The sequence below is a fragment of the Amphibalanus amphitrite genome, unplaced genomic scaffold, assembly GCF_019059575.1.
Source record: "Amphibalanus amphitrite isolate SeventyFive unplaced genomic scaffold, NRLGWU_Aamphi_draft 000240F_arrow, whole genome shotgun sequence".
NCBI lineage: Eukaryota > Metazoa > Arthropoda > Thecostraca > Balanomorpha > Balanidae > Amphibalanus > Amphibalanus amphitrite.
This window is the reverse complement of record NW_024881735.1, coordinates 587,013-611,335: the sequence shown is the minus strand read 5'-3', so window position 1 is coordinate 611,335 and position 24,323 is coordinate 587,013. Positions and strand designations below refer to the sequence as shown.

General features: G+C 52.7%; 3 protein-coding genes across 7 annotated transcripts; all 3 read right to left on the bottom strand.

Annotated features, from left to right (window-relative positions):
* Positions 1-6,810: 6,810 nt before the first annotated feature.
* LOC122386104 (fibril-forming collagen alpha chain-like) lies at positions 6,811-9,695 on the bottom strand. The gene is made up of 2 exons (XM_043374952.1): positions 9,190-9,695; positions 6,811-8,746 (listed from the first exon to the last, which is right to left on the bottom strand). Exons 1-2 carry the CDS (start codon positions 9,667-9,669, stop codon positions 7,052-7,054), a joined length of 2,175 nt encoding a protein of 724 aa, XP_043230887.1. The 5' UTR covers positions 9,670-9,695; the 3' UTR covers positions 6,811-7,051.
* A 121-nt stretch (positions 9,696-9,816) lies between these two features.
* On the bottom strand, positions 9,817-12,789 carry LOC122386105 (eukaryotic translation initiation factor 6-like). Its single transcript, XM_043374953.1, has 2 exons — positions 12,553-12,789; positions 9,817-10,941 (listed from the first exon to the last, which is right to left on the bottom strand). Exon 2 carries the CDS (start codon positions 10,938-10,940, stop codon positions 10,203-10,205), a length of 738 nt encoding a protein of 245 aa, XP_043230888.1. The 5' UTR covers position 10,941; positions 12,553-12,789; the 3' UTR covers positions 9,817-10,202.
* Positions 12,790-14,801: 2,012 nt separating this feature from the next.
* Positions 14,802-24,016, bottom strand: LOC122386101 (GATOR complex protein NPRL3-like). 5 transcript variants are annotated; one of them, XM_043374941.1, is made up of 12 exons: positions 23,908-24,016; positions 23,113-23,364; positions 19,488-19,597; positions 19,057-19,233; positions 18,724-18,844; positions 18,371-18,482; positions 17,493-17,601; positions 16,989-17,189; positions 16,751-16,848; positions 16,026-16,333; positions 15,626-15,770; positions 14,802-15,437 (listed from the first exon to the last, which is right to left on the bottom strand). In XM_043374941.1, exons 2-12 carry the CDS (start codon positions 23,225-23,227, stop codon positions 15,272-15,274), a joined length of 1,662 nt encoding a protein of 553 aa, XP_043230876.1. In that variant the 5' UTR covers positions 23,228-23,364; positions 23,908-24,016; the 3' UTR covers positions 14,802-15,271. The 5 variants fall into 5 exon arrangements, with proteins under 5 accessions (XP_043230876.1, XP_043230879.1, XP_043230877.1 ...); XM_043374944.1 differs by having other exon boundaries at positions 18,704-18,844; positions 23,908-23,944; XM_043374942.1 differs by lacking the exon at positions 23,908-24,016 and adding an exon at positions 23,844-23,906.
* Between the last annotated feature and the right edge of the window lie 307 nt (positions 24,017-24,323).

Here is a 24,323-nt window from a genome sequence, read left to right as displayed (position 1 = left end):
GGTTCTAACAACGCCTATTGGCAAAAGAAATGCACAGCTTCGCATGGAAAAATTGTGAAAAGCTAATTGATCAAAAACAAGGTGGAACAAATCGCTGCAGAAAATGGTATTTGTTAATGACTTACTTAATTACACGGGTTTTACTGCATAACCTGGTACGTTTGACAAATAAAAATGGCATAGTTGGTCCGGGTCCCGTCCATCCGGGGCCCGGGGCCCGTTCTCCCGGGGGCCCGAACCCATCCACGGGGGCCCGGGCCAGTTCTCTCGTCCGGTTAGATTAGGACCTCTCTCCTCCCTCCCTCCCTCCCCCCCTCTCTCTCTCTCTCTCTCTCTCTCTCTCTCTCTCTCTCTCTCGAGCGGGCCCCTGACAGAAATTTCGGGGGGGGTCAGCTGACCCTCTGACCCCCCTGGCTGCGCCACGGGGGGGGGCATTTTGGCCCCCCTCAGATCTCGAGAACCACGCAACTTAACGACAAGCGGTAAACGGTGTTGGATAGCCCCAACGGGGAACTACCTTGTGACCCAATTTCATTGACCTCGGGTCAAACCGATGACGTCACAGGTCAGGTCAAAGGTCGAATTTTCACCGTATACAGGCATTTCAAGAAATGCGTTGTAAAATCGAGTAAAGTGCATTTCATTGAAAATCATCGATGGAGAAATGTTCTTCAAACACATATTTGGCTATTTGAGGTCACTGATACCAGGTCAGGTCACAGAGGTCAGGTCACTGGGGGGGTCACAATATGAAAGTGTCGTGTGGTACCTGTTTTATGGTCCATTTTACATGACAAATGCGATTATGTGGGTCAGACAGACTTAACCCTATTCCTGGCGGGGGGGGCCTCAGGAGCCCCCCCCCCCCTGAGGTTTTTTGGTTATTTCTCCCAAACGCGTTGAGCTGGGAAGCTCAAATTTTCTGACTTTTCCTAAAAGGCTTCTACGCAACATGTCTGAAAATTTTGAGTTGATCTGACCTCAGGTCAGGTCACCAGAGGCGGTTTGGTGACCCTAACTCAGAAAAGTTTGCAATCACGCCAGAGCTAGAGTTTTTGACCAATCAATTTCTTCTCTTCAGACTTTAGTTAGGGTACCAGTATGTGCAATTTGTATATCTCGGAATTTTGATATCGGTGACCTAAGGTCAGGTCAGTTTCGCGACCTCCCCATTATAAGTCAATGGGGGAAAAATCAACTCCCTGTTTTTACCACTAAAACGGGTCGGAATGGCCCCATATACCATACATGACTTCATATACGATCAACCTTCACTACCTTGAGGTCTGTTTTGCTGTTGGGCAGCTGTGAGGTCATGTGACGTCATCAAAGTCTTCTACAGAGCGAGAGGCTGGAGGTGCTCTGCATCTCAGAGACTTGGCTGTCAGAGGACGTCCTCGGCGGCGTTCTCCTCGTGCCGGGCTACCGGCTACACAGATTTGACCGACCGGGCGGCCGTCGAGGCGGTGGCGTCGCTATCCTGGTCTCCGAGAGTCTCCGGGTGACTCGACTGCACGACTCGAGCGACGGCGACCCCAGCGTGGAGGCTCTGTGGCTATCCATCGGTGGAGAGGGCCGATCAACTGTGATTGTCGGCACCATCTACCGGCCGCCGGGAGCGCTGACAGCCCGACTGCGCGATGCTGTGCGCGCACAGTTCGAGATGGCGCTGGCAGTGGGGAAACCTTTGTATGTTCTTGGTGATTTTAACGTAAACCTTTTAGCCGAGGATACCGCTGACGCTGTCAATTTTAACATGCTTTTGCGTGATTTGAATCTGTTTCAACTTGTAACTGAACCCACACACCCGCACCCAGTACCATCGCTTCTTGATTTGGCCATCACCAATGTCTCCTCCCCAGACGTGCAGGTCTCCGTCCTCCCCGACATTATCGCTGATCATCTTCCCATCATTATCAAACCTACAGCTCCTCGACTGCGGCGCCCTCCCGTTACCATCAGTGTGCACGCGTGGCGTGATGTTGACTGGCAGGCTTTCTGTGCCGATATTATGTGCGCCGACTGGAGACCCTTTTACACCGCCACCGATGTGAATGAAAAGCTGACAGTTTTTATGAGTATCTGGAACTCGATAGCAGATGTCTACTGTCCTGTTGTAAACAGAACCATGCGGCGTCCCGCCTGCCCCTGGCTGCGAGACGATTCGGTCAGGGAGGCCATGGCGGAGCGGGATGAGGCGCGGCTAGCATGGGCTGTCACACGTTCGGTAGCTGACCGTGAGGTCTACAAGCGGCTTCGAAACCGAGCGAAGCTTTTACTATCACGAGCGCGCAGGTCTTACCTGACGGAGTCGTTGCACAGTGACACGGGGAGGCGCTTCTGGAGCCGCCTTAAGCAGTATGGCGCTGACTTGTCTGCGAGAGGCTCCGGAGGCGCTCGGCCACCAGATCATGGACATGACGCACTGAGCGCTGACCGGCTTAATCAGCATTTTGCCGGTGTCGGCGCGCGTGTGGCTGCAGAGGCCATGCTAACCGCGCAGGGGGCCGTCCCCCCTGCTGCTGGCCCTCGTCCTCCTCGTGTGTGTGCGAGTGCCTTCGCCCCTGAATGTGTGACGCTGCCTGACCTGATTTTGACTGTGGGTCGGCTGAGTGCGTCGGGGGCCGTCGGGGTCGATGGCATCCCGATCACTGCGATCAGGAGCTGTCTCCCTGCAGTCGGTCCACTCATCCTTCATCTAATCAACACATCCATCTCCACCCATACCTTTCCTGACGCATGGAAAGTTGCCCATGTGACACCCATTCACAAATCTGGAGACCCTAACCAACCTGGCAACTATCGTCCTATTTCTATCCTTCCAGCTCTCTCTAAAATCCTTGAAAAGGTTGTGTGCTCTCAGCTCACCTCCTACCTCATCACTAACCACATCCTCTCCCCATCCCAATATGCCTATCGCCCATCCCACTCCACTGAAGATGCCATACTCGACATTGTCGAATGGGCGGCTCGCAGGGTCGATGGCGGCCACGTTGCGGCGGTGACGTCAGTAGACCTGAGCAAGGCATTCGACAGTGTCGATCACTCGTTGCTTCTGAACAAGCTCGAGTGGTATGGCATCTCATCCCGCTGGTTCAGCAGCTACCTCTCTGGCCGTTCCCAACTTGTCCGCTCCTCGACGGCACTCCCACTCTCCCACGGCGTCCCCCAGGGGTCCATAGTGGGCCCCATCCTCTTCCTCACCTTCGTCAACGACCTAACCTCTTTCCTCCCCCATGGCCGCCTCATATCCTACGCGGATGACACCCAAATCCTGGACTCAGCACCCTCCAAGCCCGATGACATCCAAGTGCTGAAGTCCCGGGCTGAGGAGAACATCCAACACCTTCATAACTGGTTTAGCTTGAACAGTTTGAAAATGAATGGAGAAAAAACATGTTTCACTCTTCTTGGGACGCAAAATTCTGTTGATAAAGTGAAGGACTTTGTCCTCACAGTAAACGACGTAGATATTCGGCCAGCGAAAAATATCAAAGTGCTGGGTGTTCTCCTTGACCAAACCCTGAGCTGGGAGCCACACATATCCTCCATCATTCGGCGAACCAATGCAATCCTCGTGTCACTCTTCAAAATTCGTCACCACCTCTCTCCTGACATCCTCAAAATCCTTGTCCAAGCCCACGTCCTTCCCCACCTCCAGTAGGGTAACTGTGGGGAAAACGCACCCCTGGGTTAAACGCCTCCCCTAAAAAAGTCGTATTTCTTATCGACGGATAGGTGTTTTATCCTGTCTTTCAGAACAGTCAGCTGCTTGTTTACGTAGGTCTCTATTTCCGGTTCTGCGTCTTGAGGAGCAGCGTGGGTAGGTGCTGATGTTGGTTTTGGGTGTTGTTTTTCTTGTTTTTACAGAAGTTTTCTAATATTTTTATGCCCTCTTTATATCACAAAACTTGCTATTGTGCACATCACGCAAAACTGCGTTTTATTGTCATTCTGTTGAATTTATTATGCTGCGGCGTTAGTGGCGCGTTTTTTGTCAATATTTTGTTGACCGGAAATGGAGTGGATGGGGAAAGACGCCTACTCGATGCATGGGGCAAGACGCCCCCAGTTTTCTTAAAGGGGGGCGTTTTGCACGGTGGTGAGAGTGCAGGGCCCGACCCTGTAGGTCGGAGCCGAAAAGGCCTCTCCCTGTCCTTTTTTGCTGATATATCCTAAACGACTGCAGATATCGTCACCAAACTTTCAGGACTCCTCCGGGCATCCATTTTATACATTGCAACAAAATTTTATTACAAAGGCTATGATAGGTTGACCACAAATGACGTCAGAATGACGTCAAGTTCTGCCATGTTCATCATGTTCTGTTGATGGATGGGATGGGGGGCGCTTTGCACATGGGTGTGGGCGTATTACCCAGGGTATGGGGCAAAACGCCCTTTTGTAAGGGTATGCGAAAACCTTTTTGGGGGGTTAAATACCACACGCAGGTGTCTTTTCTTGGTCTCAAAGCGTAGTAAAAAGAATGAGCTACATGATGGTGCCCAAAGGTTTGAGTAATCTGTGTTGGGTTCAGTGTCAGAAGGTTTCGCGCTTACTGGGGGCGTTTTTGACCTATTCACCCTACTGTTCATCAGTCTGGGGTGGTGCATCCAAAACCTGCCTGGATCGACTGCAGAAGGTGGTGCATTTTGCGGCACGGTTGGTCTCCGGCCTCCGCAAATATGACCACGTGACCCCTGCTCTCGCCGCGCTCGGCTGGCCCAGCGTGCAGGAGATGATCGCGCGTCGTGATGCGTTCAATGTGCACCGTGCTCTGTTCGCCGCCGCTGCCCCCGAGTCGTTGCGAGCTATGTTTCCCTCACGCGCTTCCGTCTCCGAGAGGGCAACGCGCGCCGTCGCCGCGGGCCCGGCGGTGATCGAGTTGCCCCGAGTTCGCCTGGCGGTGGCCAGGCGGCAGTTTCCCTACCGAGCTGCCGCAGCTTGGAACGGCTTGCCGCGGGGGGTGGCGGCGACCGCCTCAAGGCGACAGCTGATGGAGCATTTTAAAGTGCAGCATTGATTGACTTATACTCTTTTATTCTTTGCATGTTTGTGCCGATATATGTGTGTACCTATGTGTTTTTTAGCATAGTTTTTTTTAGCAATGTGATATTTACATGTACTGACTGGGCCGTAATAGCCACTCTGTTGGAAAAGCCCTAATAAACGAATACGAATACGAATACAAAGGTCACCAAAGGTTTTTGGCCAATAACTCCGTACAGGAACAAGATACAGACGCGTGGATGGTCTCATTGTGTTCAGCTCGTCAAGACGCATCGAATGATATACATGATGACCTCGAGGTCACGTGACCTGAGGTCAACCTTTGACCTTGACCTTTCGAGGTCAACATATATATCATTCGATGCGGATTGACGAGAGGATCACGATGATGCCCTTAGTTTGTTCCTATCTTGACTAATTCGAAAGTTATTCGAGAAAAACTCTCCATATCTAGCGCCGCCATTTTGACTTTTTCGACCCCTGTGACGTCATCTTTGACCTGACCTGAAAATGACCTTAGTAAAAATTGTAGATCTTGGCCGTGCGTATCCGATGCCGTTTACCGCTTGTCGCTATCTTGCTTCGTTCTCGAGATCTCAGGGGGGGGGCCGAATCGGCCCCCCCCCGCCAGTTTCTTGTCCCGGCGGAGCCCGCCAGGAATAGGGTTAAGGGCCAGCTTAGGTCACGTTTTGGTCAAGGTCAGGTCAAGGTCAGGTCAAGGTCAGGTCAAATTAGGTCAAATTTCGAAGTTGATATTTTTGCATAAAATGGGTATTGATTCGATGCAGCTCGTCACGAGGAGTTCAATGGTGGTCTCCGTTTTGCGTTACGAGGTCTAGAATTGCTAAAAATTGAGTTTAAAAATTTGACGTCATCAATTTTTAACAGTTTTTTCGCTATAACTTGGCCAAAAAAGAGGTATCGATCTAAAATTTGGTATGTATATCGAAGAGCGCAGGGACTATCACGTATATTCCGTTTTTTTTTCGAAATTCGAAAAAATTTTGGATTTTTTTTTAGTTTTTTCTAAAAAAATCAATTTTTTTGATTTTTGGGGGTCAAAATCCCAAAATTTCGAAAATCCGAGATAGCAATTTTGTAGCGCCGTCTTTTCTCTACACAACCACATAAAGAACTTTAAAATTGCTTGTTAACTGTAGAATTGGTGAGCGTTTCAAGATGTCATGTTTTTTGCTCATTTTTGCTCGAACATGACCTCAGTTTGACCTCAATAACTCCTGACCTGAGGTGACCTGTGACTTGAAATTTTGTGTGAAGGTGTCAAATTGATGCCCGGTAAGGTACCCAAAATTTGGCCGTTTTCTCGCTATTAAAGAAAAACCACAGGGGGGCCAAAATGCCCCCCCCCCCCATCAGGGCGCGGGTTGTTGATCGGACAGTCTCATGCACGAGATTGTGAGTGCACCTAGTGAGTGAACCGGAGCTGGAACAGTCTTTTCCCGATGTGTAGCAAGATAAAAAAGGTGAAAATATTGCATTGGCAGCTGTAACTTTTTAACGGCATCTCCGTAGTACGATATTACCACTGGACACTGACCGTTTGAATTGGAGACTGCCGAGCCCGCCCCGGTTCGCCTGGTCGTGGGACGTGTTGTGTCCCAACTCGCTGCGTTTGTGCAGACATGCAACACTCATGCCCGTACACAGCGCATCAGCTGCAATGTCTTTCAACTTAACGCTACCGATATAAATGTGTTCATATTATTATATTAGGCGCACTAAGCCACCATTCAGTCCCACCATTCAGTCCCATACTGCCCTGCGTTCTAATCGTTCAGGTGACGGATGCGGTATTTTATTAGCATTGCCAGCTGTGCTCAAGCATGGAAGTGAACATGACATATGTCTCGTATGGATTCCGCCTTTCTGTGCTCTGTCTGACGGTCCGAGCCCAGTTTTCAGACGGTCCGAAGACCAGAGCAAGTCCTGAACTTGGGGTATCTGCTCGCCATGCGCCGCACACTCTGGGGGCCCGGGGAGCGCGGCGGTCTCAGGCCCGGACACGGGGAGTGCGGCGGTCTCAGGCCCGGAGCGCTGGTTTGGCCGCCACCGGGGAGGTCCACTGGTCCAGCGTGGCCCACACGCGGCGCATGGTGTCCAGCGCGGCGTCCCCGAGCCAGCAGCGCTCGCCGGCCGGCTGACCGACCGCCGAGAGGGCGGCCACGGCGCGCCGCCAGCCCGGCTCACCGCCGTCCACCCCGGCCACCCACGGGCACCAGCACCGGTGGCCGTCCAGCGGACCGGCCGGACAACGGCGCACCCGCTTCACTGCAGAGCCGGCCGCCGTCGGCGAGTCAGCCGGTCGCTTCCCGGTCCGCGTCTGCTGCTCAGTGATTGGCGTGTCGTCGGCGGCGATCGGGGTGCTGAGCGCGGCCGTGGTGGCCGTCTCGGCCGCGTGGCTCGGGTCCTCGGAGGCCGTCGGCGTAGTCACGGTGGCCGTGGGGGTGGTGTTGGCCGCCGCCGTCGGGGTGGTGAGGATCGCAGAGGGCGGGTCGACGCCGTCTCTCGCTGCTCCGCTGTCAGACGGCTCCGGTGTGCGCGGCTCTTCTCCGCCCTCAGACGAGTCCTCGGAGCGGCTCTCCTGAGACGACTCGTCGGTGCAGCGGTCAACCACCGGCGGCTCGTCCCCTCCCTGCGAACCACCGTCCCTGTCCGACCCCTGCGCCGCCTCTGAACCACCATCCCCCTCCTCCGAGCGGCCTGACGACACAGACTCGTCGCCATCGTCGACAGACACCGCCGGCGGCTCCTCCTGCTCGCCTTCCTCCGTCACTGGCGACCCACCCTCCTGCTCTCGCAGCGGCGAACCGTCGGACACCGACCCGACTGCCTCGCCCTCGCCCTCCACTGACCCCGCTCCCTCGCCCTCCGCCGACCCCGCTCCCTCGTCCTCCGTCGACCCCGCCCCCTTGCCCTCTACCGGCTCTGCTCCCTCGCCCTCTACCGGCTGTCCGTCGCCGCCGACCGGTTCCGGGGAGCCGTCAGACCGGTCCCTCGGTGTGTCCGGAGAGCCACTCGCGCTGCCGACCTCTGGGGACCGCTCCGAGCCAGACGGCTGGCTCTCGTCGGGCGAGGCCGGGGTCTCGGCGATCGGGGAGCCCGACTCCTCGCTCCCCTTTGGCCGGGCGGGAGACGGGGCGGCGCCGCCCCCGGCCGAGGCCGGACGGTCACCATCGCCCCCGGCAGTCAGCTGAGAGCTGACATCGTCCTTCTCAGCATCATCAGTCTTTGGAGGGTCAGCGCCGGACTCGGCAGCTGAGACCGGCACGGACCCAGCGTCTCCGGGTGTACCCGAGTCAACACCCTCGGCAGGGACATCCTGGGTCGGGTCAGCGCGCTCTTCAGCACCGCCCTCAGCCTCGAGGGACCGCGGACCGTCCTCCGATCCCAGCGCACCATCGGCCTCCGCCGCAGCACCTTCAGGTCCCTCATCACCACTGCTCGCCTCCGCTCCCCGCGTACCGCCGGTGTCACCCTCCTCCGTCCGGTCCGGCTCCTCCGACATCTCAAAGTCCAGCTCCTCCAGGCCGCACTCGTCCAGCGCGTTCTGAATGAGGTCGTCACCGCCGGCTGCGGGTGTCTTCTGACCGCCAACAGCGGCGTCCTCTGGCGACGGCCGGACCAAGGTGTCCCACGTGCGGCAGCCAAAGGTGCAGCGGAGGAACCTCTCGTTGGACGCCAGCTCCCAGCCGGCGAGTCCATAGCTCAGCGCAATCTGGAACGGTTGAACAGAACGGGATGGTTAAGTAAAGCATTTCAATGAAACACAACGACGCATTATTTTTAATGGCAGCGTTACCATATAGAACTGAGAAATATCACCCGAAGCGAGCGATTCGCAAGGATAAATACTGCGTTCAATGCCTTGATGGCGACAGATGAACAATTTACAAACAGAACTGTAGTTTTACATTTCGGCAAAAGCCAAGTTCTCTAAACATCACGTTTCCAGCAAAATGATACTCATCGGCGTCACACACCATAGTGAGATCAAAACCCAGTTCCACCTGCCTTCAATAACTCTGAACCCTACGGTGACACGGTCAGCTCCTACAATGACAAAACACTGACACCCAGCAGTACCCCGGGGCCGTATACCACCCCGCAGTGCACCAGCACCCTACACATACAGTGTCCCGGGACCGCCCCCACTCTCACCATTTCTCGCTCGGAGTGCGGCGGCTCGGAGCCGAGCGCCTCTGTCAGCAGCGCGGCGCTCCGCTCCGGCTCCAGACTGGGCTCCAGCGGCGCGGCGTCGGCGGGCAGCGGGACGTCGGCGGCCGCCAGGCGCGCCACCGCCTCGGCCAGCCGGCGCCGCTCGGTGGGTGTCTCCGGCAGCGGCGGGCGGAGCTGGCCGGCCGGCATCGGCGCCGCCGACCACCGGCAGCCGGCCCGGTGTCCCTCGGCCACCAGCCGGCGCAGCCGCGACACGCACTCGGCGCGCAGACGCTGGCGGCCGGCGGACGGCAGACGCGCCGGCACGGCAGCCTCGCAGGCGGCGCAGCGCAGCAGCGGCCCGGCCTCCAGGCGCCAGCCGCGGCGCGCGCACTCGAGCGCGCTCAGCGGCTCTCCGGGCCAGCGCGCCGGTGTGAAGGTGGCCAGCCGCGCGAGTAGCTCCTCGCGGCCGCGTGACGTCATCCTGAAACCAGCGCAAACGTCCAGCTGTCCGGCAGGCGTCAGCGGCCGGGCGCGGCGACACCAACCTCCTCGGTCGCACACGTCACCAATCCCCACCAATACCCACCAGCCACAGACGACTCAATATTCCCCAACAAACACAGCAGCAGAGCTTGCAGAGGTCGCATTTATTCAGCCTAAAATCAACGGAAATGCGTTTCATGTATATTTGTTAGCGATAACAGTACTTGAAGAAGCATAGCTCAACACTTCGAGCACGCTCCATCAATTCCGAAAAATATAAAAATGCCACGCCCGACATCACGTAGCGACCATCGCAGATCAAAATCGGATATCGTTTCCCGAACGGACACCCGCGTACAGCCCGCAACACCGCGCAGACGACAGATGTTACCGTGCGACATCCCACCGACAAACCGGTCCCTCAACACGTCAACATGTGCACAGACAGACCGTCCGGTCCCCAGCGGTGGACGGACTCACGCGGCCCGCCGCGCCGCCTCTGGCCCCTCCCGCGCCCGCACCTCGCCCCATTACGATATGCTCTCGATGAGGGTGTCGCGCATGCCGCTCATGGTGGGCGCCGCGGCGTCATCGCGCAGCTTGAAGATGCTCTCGATGACGTTCAGCTCGGTGGAGGTGGTGTCCAGGCCGGCGAACGCGCACCAGTCGTTGACGACCAGGCCGGCGCCGAGCACGTCCGAGCCGCGGTTCACGGTGCCGGCCACCAGCGGCACCTGCAGCAGCGACGACAGCTCGTCCAGGTCCTGGCTGGTGGTCTTGGGATGCACCAGGCCGCCCTGGTTACTGAGGCAGCTGTACGAGCCCACCAGCAGGTTGTCGGCCAGCGTGTGCCGGAACACCTCCACCTTGAGCGTGTCGGCCAGGATGTCCTCTGTCTCGCGGTCCAGGTCCGGGTGCACCAGCGCCACGTAGTCGTTGCAGACGATCACGTTGCCGAGCGCCGAGAGCCGCTCCTCGACGCGGCGAATCTGCACCGAGTCGGGCAGCGAGTTGCGCAGGTGCTGCAGCTCCTGGTCGGTGGTGGTGCTGGGCACCAGCAGGCCGTGCCGGTTGCCCACGCTCAGGTTGCCGACGATGCGGCAGCCGGCGATGGAGGCGTGCACCACGGGGATCTGGTCGGCCAGCTCCGACTCGAACAGACTGTAAAAGTTCTCCGAGCCGCCGATCCCCACCAGGCAGTAGGCGTTCGTGAGGTTAGAGAACACGCCAATCTCGTTGTTACCCTCGAATTGCGTACGCACCGCCATTCTGCAAGGCAAGAAGAGGCGTGGCACTGCCGGTGCCACTCCGAGGCCCCACGTGGCTCCTGCTCCATGGATCATGCATGGCAACCACCACATTAATTTCATGATTACTTATCATGTTTTAAGGTGATAGCTGATTAATATAGGTATCTCACAAAACTAAGGACTTCCTTTCATTTGGGGAAAAATATTGATAACCATTAACTTTCCCTCTTTCTAAAAGATTTAATTAATCCTATTGCTTGAGTTATCAGTATTGTTCCAATTATATGGTGTCCTATTCAAAAGGTCACTATTATAATTGCAGAGGCTATTGTACAACCAGCTTTGCGAACTTGGTAATGGAAGCCACACTATTAGCCCAGCCAGGGTTAGCTGGTGACTGACAACTAGCCAGAACTGTAAGTATAGGCACTGATTATGCATGTAATCCTTCCCAGGCACTGTCACTAGCAGATTGTATCTGACTGTGAGGATAATGAATAGTTATGTATTGTCTGACTGAATTTAATGCCACTGAATAGAATCAAACACTTCATACAAAAACATGCCTACTATAGAGTTTTGAATTAGATGCCTATACATAACTTGCAATCAGGTACACTTCAGATGTAGGCCGTAGGAGTTTGATTTATCTATGCCTTTGAAATAGGTAGTAACACTAGTAAGGGCTGCCAACTGCCAGGTGCCAGGGCAGTCATGCTTGCCAATACTTTTCAGAAAGGTCATAGGCGTCATAGCTAAGGCTGACAGCCCAGAATGGGCACCTGCAGTTTGTCACTGCTGGTTTTAAAATGGACCCTCTCAAAATGGGTTTAACTCTTTAACTCTTCAAGTTTTGGTATATGTGAAGATGATGTCCAAGTGGTATGTTGTAGGTTGGTAGGATGTGGGTTGGTAGGTTGTAGGTTGGTAGGTTGTAGGTTGGTAGGTTGGTAGGTTGTAGGTTGGTAGGCTGTAGGTTGGTAGGTTGTAGGTTGGTAGGTTGTTGGCTGGTAGGTTGTAGGTTGGTAGGTTGTAAGTTGGTAGGTTGTTTTAGTAGGTTAGTAGGTAACGTTGGGTCAGGTTAGATTATGTTTATCTAATTGACTTTATCTTCACATTTACTAGTTTTTCAAACTAGGTGTTTATAACATCATGCCAGCAACTCTATGATTATCCTAAAGGCAATCGTGCTTTGTGATGTCCAAATTTTAAACCATTTCATTATTTTTCAAGCAGTTGGTAAAAATATCAATGTGATATCATAAAAACCTCGAAATTCCATTTTCCCAGTAGGCATACCGCACAAACACATCACACTTGAATTTACAATGTTTTCACATGCACACAGCACAATCTAGGCACAACACAACTTGAACTCTGTCATGATGCATAATAATATCCATGAAGACACAAGTTCAGGTGTACACTAGCTTCAAAAGCATGGTAATAGCTCCCCTCCCCACAGATCTCAGAAAACGACTTTTCGGTAAAACAGGTTGAGGTTGAAAATGATTGATGGATGACTCCGGACTGAGAATGAGATGCGACCAAGCCTTATCAACCAAGCGTATTAACATGGCAAAAGGCTGCAAAGCAGAACAGTAAGAATAGTAATAATCTCATGACTTACCTGGTCAATAAGAGCTTTGATTCTTCACAGATGAAAATGCTTAGACTTTGTACCGTTATCACTTCAAAAATGCAAGGAATTTATAGCTCAATAGGTAAGGTGCTGTCGCCCGTCACTAGGTGCCCACTGATTTGCGGATTTCTCAAGTAACCAGCTCAAAAGCGGTGAAAATACTAACTTATCCGCCGGCCACAGGCAACAAAGGAGGCTTGCAGGACAACTTCAACCAAGGCTATAGAACTCCAGGTAAGGACACCAGCCGTTTGACCTTGAACGCCGCCGGCCGGCCGATGACGTCATTGGAGGCAAGCCGGCTCGGCGGACACACAAGGCGAATGCATAACGGAGGGGCGTTGGAACGTTGCGGGAGCCGGGGAGATATTTTAATGTGGTTGCATACCACCATTGTTATGTTGATTGATCTACAGACTGCATTCTTTTAAACCTCGATGCATCCTAGGCCTGGATGGTGCGTACATTCGTGGAGTACGATCACCCCGTCCGACGTCCGTGGTCGAAGCTGTCATAGTATTAAAGACACTAAGACGGGTGCAATAACGGCGATCCGATCCCGTCTCTGGCGAATCTAGAGGGGTCGTAAGGACCCAGGCCGAATCTGACCGTCTATTTTTAGGCAAGCTGGCTCGGCAAGCCGGTCTATTTCTCCAGGGAGCTGCAGTACCCGGCGGCCAAAGCGGCCACCTCGTCGACTCGCAGGTCCTGTGGGATTCCGTGATGCTTTAGTGCTTCACCCACAGAAGCACGGGCATAGCAGTAGGATGTGGGGCTAGGTGTCTGTCCACCTCTTCATTGAAAGAACAACGTATACAGCGCCTGGTCCCGCCGAAGCTCGGTATCGACCGTGACTTATTCACAACTGGCGGATCCAGGAAGCGGTCTTGGACACTGCGGGGGCTTACCCCAAAAAGGTTTCTCGGAATTAATTTAAAAAATTCTGATTTCGATTCCTTGCGCACTGCTGTGCGGTGTGATTAACCAACATTTCCTCAGAAAAGTTGTGAAGTTTTCTTTGATTCTCGAAAAGCGATTTCGGGCGCTGCCAATGTGGGGGAAGACATTTGCCCCAAATGCCTTCCCCTGGATCCGCCAGTGGGTTGCCCCACTCCGAGCTTGACTAAAAACGTCTTCAAACCCCACCAGAAACCGATGGTAAGGTGAATTTAAATCCAATAACTCATCTCTGTCTGCCCGCCTAAATATACAACACATGGTAGTTGGTACGGCACCCGGCCCTGAGCTATGAGCCGATCGCGATATTTTTGGCTTTCCCCATCCCAAGCTCGATTAGAAACGTTCTCCTTCCCCACCCGATTGCTGATGTCAATTCAAATTCAATACCTCATCTCTGTCTGCCCGACCATAACCCATTCATTGCACACCGTTCAGCGCCCCGCCCCGCCAGAAGTATCCTAGCGCGCTGAGCAGTTGCCTCCAGCCGCGTCATAGCGAGGCCCCGCGCGGCCCATAAATTAATACATTGCGCGAATAGCCGTGTCACCCCCCTGACTTCAACAAGCATGCGGAGATGCGGAATAAAGAAATTCATCAAAGCTAAAATGAATTTTGAAGTCAGGTGAATAAATGACGTCACTAGACCAATTTCATGCATTTGCTACGGTAGTGTTTACCTACCTTGGTTTTTACTGTAAATGCGAAAAAAAAGTAAAATGTTTCAACAACATTGTCGTTATTTAACTCGAAAAAATTATAACATACTGCCTAAATAATTAAAGAAATAACTCTTATGATCAACAACTCTGTTTAATTCATCCAGCATTGGATGTTCGAAGATACGTCATAAGACAAAAACTTTTCCGGAGTGAATAAAAACAATCGCCGTTTGCGCCAAGTTTGCGCGGCGGGCGTTGCGGGTGGTTGCGCCAGGGTATATGGTTGCGCAACGTGGATGCAAGCGCGGAAGCTTACGTGGATGGACTTCCTGGAATTTTCAGTAGGTACATACCCACTTACCCAATTGGTACCTACTGATTGAATTGGCGATGAAATCGACTAATTTTCATACTGATTTTCAAACGATCAAAGTGAACCTGGGTCGTGAACCAGCACATTGAATCTATGTTGCCCCGGTTTATCGATATAACCCCATGCGCATCCCCGATTGCTTTACGTCAGTCGCCAAATCACCATCACCCGAGACCGAGCCGAACCCAACGGCAAAACAACCGTATCTGAGGTCCTGTACGAGCGAAAGGAGCGAGGAGCATCGACGCGGTGCAAGAAACATATGTATAAAATGTCATAATTATCACGAGCCATGTGTCATCGTTAACATACAAGTTACTCAGCATGATCATCCAATTCAATATTGCGGCGCCGTTAACACTCTGTCTCAACACCCTCGGTACCAGTGGGAGGGATCGATACATCAGGAACAAAAGCACATGCACCTTCAATGCTACATCACAATCCTAAAGTTTACCCCGTAAGCGACTTTCCGGACCTGAGCGATCTCCCCATTGAATACGGACATTGTCCTGCACAAGGCGTCGAGAGCTCCAACAACGACCGTACGACGCTCGCTAGCACGTTGAGCTGTCCCTATGCGCTGCAGTTACGGTCGACGATCGCCGTGCCACGTGGAACTCTCACCACCGGTACCGAGCAGCGACAAGCCGTCACTGCCACAGCCATTACGACGAGGCCGCTGAGACTGACGCGCCGAGCGCCGTCCGTGCTATCAGTCGCAGCGGCTGTCGTGGTGGACAGACATCTCGTCGCAGCGCTGACACGTGGTGAGCACGTCACCAAACTCCTCCAGTACCTGGTGAATCTGCCACCGGCGCAGGTTCTCCCGGTACATTATCTCCTCCAGGTGGTGCATCCCGTTAAAGTATTGCAGCAGCCTGGTGGAAAACGGAAAACGGTATGTCAAGCGGGACGTCACCATAGCGAGAGGACATCACAGACGTGTGGGTGATTGGCTAACCAGCAGCCGCAAAACACATCACAGCCCTGCGAACTGCGTCGTTCACGGTCATGAAACCCCCTTTTAACAGCACACTTGAACAAACCACCCAGACACAGTACGGACCTAGTGAAGAGCCGCAGTTTGTCGGGGTCCTTGGCGGCGGGCACCTTGAGGACGGCCTCTCGCTCCGGGTCGGTGAGCGAGGCCAGCGGCGCCTCCGCCAGCTGGTCCAGGGAGGGGGCGCTCACGGGCGGCGCGCCGTCCGCCACTGGGCACAAAGGGCACGGGTCAGGTCACAGACGACATCGAGAAACTAACTCAGTGGAAACAATGACAAATTTATACAGTTCTTAGAAAGCACACATATCTGATCAGGCTATGGCGTTAAACAGTTGAATCCTCAAATCGATCAAATTTGCTGAGATTATTCGTTGAGTTAGACCCCGCTGTATAAACGGCAGCATATTCGCTCGTTCCAGCAGCCCGTTATTCGACAGCATGCAGCAGACATCACGCCACTGACCGGAGCTGGTGTCGGAGGCGGTGTTGGCGGCGGCCGACAGGCTGTCGGGGGTCGACTGGCGGCTGCCCGGCGCCGGCCCGCCGCTCGGCAGCCGCATGGTCGGCGTGAAGAACACGTAGCAGTGGAGCTGCATGAGCAGCCGGCGCTGCAGCAGCCACACGAGCACCTGCACCTTGGTGGGCAGCTGGTGGTGCGCAGAGAACGGCGTCACCTTCTGACTCAGCGTCGACGGCATCGAGTACTCGGACAACACCTGGTGCAGGTTCTGGCCAAACTCCTCCGCAAAGTCGCTCGCCAGCTTCGAGTTCCTGCCATAAACGGGTCCGAGGACTTAGTAACACATCACGAATACGTCTAGAGGCATTACTTTCATACCACAAGATAAGAGAAAACGGGCCCACCGAGAAGCGGGCAGCCCACATCAATAGTGTGACAGTTACAATGAAGTCGGTGGACGATGAACCTTCAGCAGGCTGCCGAGTGCTGATATGAACCTTCATTCATATCTTCTAACATTTCTAGACATGAAATGATTGCTCGGCAGCTCCATTATTTATAAAATGTAAAGGTGAACGACTCGAACACTGGCCTACCAGCCGGCACTAGCTACGATAAAAATGCACACGACTCGAACACTGGCCTACCAGGCATTAGCTACGATAAAAATGCACATCAATTCCATCGGAAAAATAGAAGCTCCATTACACAAGTATCAGCCAACTCACAGTTTGGTGGGTGCGTGTGGCGATATGACGTAGATGTTCTTTTCACACAGCGGGTAGATAATGGTCGCCTTGGCCCAGTACACCAGCTGGCTGGTTAGCTGAAACCACACGGAGCATCGGGTATCACACGCTTGGGACGCGTTTTAACAACGACCATCAATAAAAGGGCAAGCACATTACGTTAATTATGCTAGGAAGTCGAGCTGAAGCCCCCGCCCCGCCGGAGAGGCAGCCTCACCTCGAACACGTGCCTCAGCGTGAGGTCGGCGTCGGCGGCCAGGTGCTGCAGACTGCGCACCGGGTTGGCGACGCGCACCAGCCGGCGCAGCGTGGGCGACGAGTCGGGGCTGAGCGAGGCCACTAGCTGGCGCTGCTCCTCCAGCAGCAGCAGCGTGTGGAACGGCTGCAGCAGACGCACGCAACGGTAGATGTCCTCCGGCTGCAGGACAGAGGACAAAGGCTGCAGGTCATATGTGGGTCAGCGGCAGTCGGGGAGTCGGACGTGGTATGTCATTCGCCTTCGGCCTGATGGGGAGCTTGGGTAGCTCTAGACTGTTTGAATGACGATCCTCAGCCTAAGCACTCGCCTCTAACACGCACTGGGTAAAGCTCTGAATATAGTATCGCACATCAAGCTAGTGTATATATTATATATGTGAATTCACGCCCTAGCGGACCATTCACAGTGTCCTGTGCGATGTGAAACGCTCGCTCACCTCCACTGTGCGCTACGCGCTCTCACCTCCACTGTGCGCTCCTCCAGGTGCAGTTTGTGAATCTTCTGCGGCAGACAGAAGCTGACGTCGATCCAGCCGCCGATGCTCAGGTGCACGGTGCCCGTCTGTACCAGCCTAGGGACACCGGGCAGACAGTCGCTCAATTTCTACATTGGTCATAGACAATGCATTACAATAGCTGTAGGAACCAAAGCTAGACAAAATAATAGACACAAGTCGAAGCCTGGTTGAATATCACGATCAAGTCTATGTTAAAGGGACCCTCCCACCTTAACATTAGATTTGAGTTGAGATAGCCAAATTGGTGGCCATGGCCTGAAAATACCGGTTTGGGCACTCTCAACATCGAAAAATGCTTTAATTCGGAGATATCGAATTTCAAACTTGCAGTTTTCGGATTCTAAGGGGCTAATGCATTGGTATGCCCCCTTAGAATTTGTGACGTCAGCGGAGATCTAACGATTTTAAATCTTTTACTAAAACGTTTGGTAGCACGCGGTGGTATATACTGCTTTGCGCGCAACAAATGCCGCACTTTCAAATAAAGTCGCTAGGAACAGCGGAGATCCCGAAAAGTAAACAAAAGTAAAAGTCTAATATCTTGAAAACCGGTAAATATTTTTCGATGAAATTTGGTAGATATTCGTTTTTGCTCTTTCTGAACCGAGCGACATCACTTTCATGCCAATTCATTAACTTTTTTGAAGGTGGGAGGGTCCCTTTAACCTGTTATTTTCTGTCTTCATTCACCCTGCATCAACATATCGAAAGTTAAACATTCAAACTGCTTACACCGACCGTCAAGTACCATCCATCCCCAATCTGCCCCTAACTGCCCCAGCCCCAATGCCTCACACCAGCCCCATCGGCGGAGGTGCCGTACCCATCATAGACGGCCTTCAGTTCGCGCGCCAACTGACTGGTGGCCAGCACCTGGGCGAAGGGCGACTCCCGGGGCGAGTCGTGCTGCGAGGAGGCGTGGTCGTCGTGCACGGCTGTCGGAGAGGGAGAGGGCGCCACGTCAGACACTGCTCGGGCGGTAGGGGAGGCGGGCGGGCAAACTCGTCAAACGGATAACTCACGGCAGATATACGGAAGTGAGCAGCGGAATTTTAGCTAACAGTCGTACTTTTGGGCATCCTAGTCCGGTCCTCAAAGCTGTTGATTGATCAGAAGTAAGCAATTCGAGTACAACAAAGCCGTGTAATTTACAGACCTATCGGGAGCGCCGCCCACCTAGCATCTTTTTGGCCTGTTTGGTGATGTAGCGGCACCGCTTCTCCTCGTGGTAGACGGCGATGCCGACGCGCCGACTCAGGTCGTGGTAGCAGTTCACCACGGAGTGGTTCGCCTTGGCCTGCGGCACATGGGAGCGGGGTCAGACTTCTGGCAAAGGAGGGCAGAGGGATCTCAGACAACTCTGTATATCAAGTCTTAGAAGGAGAAATACGGAGGCCGATGCAGGGTTTACACAGAATTACGCAATTTCGGTTCAGGCCAACTACGAGTATAGTCGTTGGAGTGTTGGAAGACCAAGTGTTGCAGCAACCGTCCCGAGGCTGTTCTCACCCAGAGCGCGAACACGATGTGGAACAGGTGGATTGTGGACTTGTTCTCGTCGTTGGAGGTTCGCCGGTGGTCGGCCTGGATGGAGATCGGGTGTCCGACGAACCGCACGTCGTTCACCTTCACCTCGAACTTCTGACCGACCAGGCGCGACTGGACGGCGCACAGGTTCGACAGCACCTGACGGGCACGAAGCCGGTAATAACTGGTCAGGGGGATCGCGAGAGCGATCATAGGTAGCTGTCCACAATTCCTGTTCACTACAAACTACCGACGGCTGAAACCCAGCCACATAGGTACTTCAGTGAGTAGACTGCCTAAACACCTCGCACTAGTGGCGTTCGGAAGAGTGACCATCAAATGAAAAGAATATTTGTCTACATATAAGGACACCACTCCCAATTTATAGCAGCATAAATGTTACTCTTCATTACCTTGTCCGTGAATCCGACCAGCCGGTGGTTGCTTATGTTCGAGGAATGACGAGTCCGTATCGCAAAGAGGTCTTCGGTCACATCCAGCGCATACGGGTTCTGACGGTAGCCTGTGGGAAAATGTTAGTAATTATCTACGCAACAAATAAGACGCAATAAATTACAGTAACAAAAACAGCAGTAGTCCCCAGCAGCGAGCAACAGTCTGTATCAAGCAGTGACTGTTGAGACAAGTGGTTCCAATACAACGGTCGCCACCCCGTCTGAGAAAGGTAACAGACTATGAGCTTCAACGCTAAGCGCACACGACCACGACACAAAACGATACAAACGTTCGATGAAATGAATGAAGTTGAAAGGAAGGACGGGTTAACAGATTGCATGCAATGCCACGGCCGGCTCTATTTCAAGTCAATAGTTCTGGAGGGCGACAAGGGCGACCACAGAATGGGTCAGGAAATGAAAGAAATGTCTCACAGCTGCAGGACGCTAGTCTGCTCACCGGACAGATCATAATTCATAACTATCGGGACTTGTCCCGCCCGACAGGAAGTTTTTCGTCCGACGTCTCAGGTAATTACGCGCTCGCACAGTGATGCCTCACCTATGCCAGAGCCTATCAAACCCAAACACGAGATGGCCATTATGTAATATGTTGGCCTCTAACTGATAACTGACGGGCCGAAACGTAGCACTAACGATGATATTGCATTCTTCAGCTGACCAACCAGAGCTTCTGTCAAGAGCCCAAAACTCTCCTGATGCTGTCCACCTTTAACCCTCGCCGGCACAGGCCATTTTGCGTCCTTCGACGGCACAAGGGGGGGGGGTGGTACGACCCCCCCCCCCCTCGCGTTTGGCCCCTGATCGAGCTAGAGCTTCGCGGAAAAAACGAGCGTGTTGCCCGTCACGAGAGGAAGCCGATGATACCCAATTTTAAGGTCCTAGGTCATCGGGTGACCTTCCAGGTCAGGTCAATGACCCGAAAACCGGGAAAATCGGGACCTGTTAGAAAGTCGTAAAGTGTGGCTGCTGTGTGGTTTTACGGGGTGCTGATCACGAATATCGTGCTAGTTTTGATCAGAGATGATGTTTTTAAGCATTTAGACCAGGTCGGGTCAGGTCAGGTCAGGTCAACCGGGAGGGGTTGTGACGGGTATTCGTAATACGTGTCAACCGCCTCTGACAGCTTCGTAACATGCTACGAAGGCACCAAAACTACTTCGTAAATGTTCAAATGGTTGCTAAATTCGAATTCAGCTCCAAAAACTAGCCTAGAAACATGTAAAACTGGAAAAGTGAACCGAGGTCACCCAAGGTCACCAAAGGTCAATGACCTGACCTGACCTTCAGGTGACTTTGACAGTTGACACCCACCCTAATGTATGGGAGCAACATCAAATCACATGTTTGAACGTTTGAAACCACGAAAAGCTTGCAAACGCGCGGCTAATGCGAGCCGACATACGCCGAATCGCGATTTCGGCCAAACATGGTCCACGGAAAAGAGGTCACAGGTCAAAGGTCATTGGGGTCAGGGTCATGAAATTTTCAGGGAACGTGTAAAATTGATCAATGCGAGGGTACTGCAAGTTTCGTCGCGATCGGCCGCTTTTTACGTGAGTTATTCGCGAAAAACCTTAGGGGGGTTGCATCAACCCCCCCCCCCCCCCCCTGTGCCGGCGAGGGTTAATCTTCATGCGAAGCCAGTGCTTCCTAAGCCGCCGCTCTCTGCCGTCGACGGACCATTCACCCTGCTCCAGAGCCCGTACTGCTTATCTATCGATAGGTTTCCGGAATGCGGTAGGCGACTGAGGCACTGAAGCACCTGAGCCAGGCAGGACATCAAGTTGCCGGGCTGCGGCTCGTCGTGTCTGGGTCTGCGGGCCGGTCGCCTAATCGATCGCCAGTCATTCTGCCCGCTCTAGCTGGTCGAGGGCAGCCCCGACTCAGCCTCAAGTACCGGCAGCGGCACTGTCAACAGTCCTGCCTATGCCGTCACATGTGTCCAATTCCCAGACTTCAAGGGATTCGACAAGGTTTCAGGAGCCGGTAACATTTTGTTGTGGATCTCTCTAGGGCTGTCACAGGACCAAGTGGACGGGGAAAAGGTTCCATGCCAGTCTCTTTCGAGGGTCCATGTGGCCTCATGCAGGCCCCTGGTGATCTAGTCTCTTAAGTAGGGGCCCACATCGACCTTTAAGACCCCATGGTGGCTGCCATTTACCCAAACCGACTTCCGAGGGCCCACACAATCCTCTGAACTCTGAAGGCCCCACGATTCAGCCTTGACCATGCGACCTGAGGCACAGCCTCTGAAGGGCCATACAGACCTTTCTGGGTCAGCTGGAGGCCCACATTAGCATCTAAGGGTTTCTATCAGCACATGTGAGTCACTCAAGTCTGGAGGGTCTCACATTCATCTAGTCTTGTCACTCACTTGCCCAAAAAAGGCTCCATGTGTATGAAGGCCAGACACATGAGGTGAGCATGAGCTAGGAGCCAGACAAAGACTTCTGAGCTCCACTCTGAGGGCCCTAATCAGTCTCTAAGGGGCCATATGGATCTCTGGTGATTTCAAACTAGCCACAGGGCACAACCTAGCCACAACCAAGTGACACATTCCAGGGGTGCTGAGAGGTGTTACTCCTCACTATTGATATTCATCCTACTAGTTATATCTACAATAGTCACTGAAGCAAGACCATTTGTAAACATATACATAATATTTAACCATGGTACTTTATGTTTAATGTTATGGTAGACACCCTTAAGATCCCTAATTACTTGAGAGTTAAGATCATTTTGCTTTTGGGTTAAAATTCCTGGAACTGGCTTAGCTTTGGTGAACCTGACCCCACAGTCATGAACCATGAAGATGAGTAAACTAAAATTGAGTGATACCTTCAACTCGTAAACTGAGTGATTACGGAGCGAGCGAAGCGAGCGGAGTCTTACGTAGAATAACGGAAATTTCTGAGTATGAGCGGCCGGCCGGCCGGCCGGCCGGCCGTGCGGACGCTTTTGCGAGGCTTATATCTCAGCAACCACTTGACCGATTTACATGCGGTAATTTTTGTAGGGTAGCTTCATTCCTTCTACCAAGTATTGGACTATTCCCGATGCATGTGGGTGACCCCTTATGCACGTGCCACGTGCAAAACGAAGAGGTGTCACTTTTGTAATTGTTGCAATATTTCGGTAACTACTTGGCCGATTGCGCTGAAAGTTGGCATGTAGGTAGGCACCCACTAGGCACTGCATATCCATGTGCCAGAGTTGGGGTGCCGCTGCACGTGCGCACGTGCAGGGGTCGTTTCCAGATCTCGAGAACGGCTCGACCGATTGCGCTCAAATTTGGTACACAGTTAGGGACCGGTTACTAGGGTGCCGTGCACAAGTCAGTTGGGACCCATTTTGCACGTGCGCACGTGCAGGGTGCCGCTTCCAGATCTCGAGAACGGCTGGGCCGATTGTGCCCAAATTTGGCACATCGCTAGAGACCAGTCAGTAGGGTGCCCTGCACAAGTCAGTTGGAGGTACCCCCTCGAAATTTCGCACGTGCAAGACTCACCCGCTCGCTCGCTCCGTTAGTCGCCCCAAAAGGCGCTATACTGGTACTTACTTTTGGTGGTAGATTTGGTTGGTTCGCTGCATGTATAAGGGTATCGAAACAGCAGCCTGTCTCCCTTGCTTCCATTTTCAACTAATATTATGCTTAGTGGATTTAACTCTGCCATGTCAGGTTGACAAATAGTAGGTAGGTACCTATCTACATATCAATATTACTGCAAAACTCTGACATGTAGGTAGTTGTTGATTGTTCTGTTCTCAGTCAGACTCAGTTCTGTTGTCATTCAATCAGCAGCCTTTTGCCCTGCGAGAAAGAATCACAGTTAACATACTTTTATGGGTAGATACCTAGGTAGGTACATAAGTAGGTTCCTACCTACCTAATTGTAATCAAACACAATCAAGTTTGAAGTCACCAATATGAATAACAAGTTTCAGATTGGTTGGTAGGTATTATATAATACTGAACGAGGCCGGTGTAAATAAATTTTCAAGACCGAGGTCCTTACTGGATTTTTGAACGAGGCCGAAGGCCGAGTTAAAAAATCAGTAAGGACTGAGGTCTTGAAAATTTATCACCGGCCGAGTTTGGTATGTATTTTACTGTATGCCAACGATAAATTTATTTTCTGGACCGAAGCTCTTAGCCGACTTAGGAACGAGACCATCCCAAAACGTTCGCTTAAGTGCATTCTGGTAATGCATTTTTGACCGTGGTCAATTTGCTTACACCAGTTATTACCACACCCCTCTGGCTAATGTATTTGAATAGGCCAGGCATACAGTAAATGTATTTATTATATCGTTTCATGAACATGATCCTCAAAATAGTATCATAGACACTTACGGTCGTCAAGTTAGATGTAAGTGAATCCTAATCTATAATCTAAGATTCGGAATCAGGTGAGCCCCTACGATTTGGACCAAACTTGGTCAGTGGATAGTACATAACGTCCTGATTACGATGCACCCAAAATCTAAGCTCGGCCCGCCATATTTACGAAGTTACGGATGTTTGAATTTCAAGGTCATTCGGGAGAGCCCCTACGATTTCCGTCAAAATTTGTGTACGGGCACTCTAGATGCTCCTCATTACGAATATCACAAAATTTAAGCTCGGCCCGCCATATTTACAAAGTTACGGAGGTTTGAATTTCAAGGTCATTTGGGTGAGCCCCTGCGATTTCCATCAAAATTGGTATACGGACATATTACATCCTCCTCATTACAAATATCATAAAAGTTAAGCTCGGCCCGCCATAT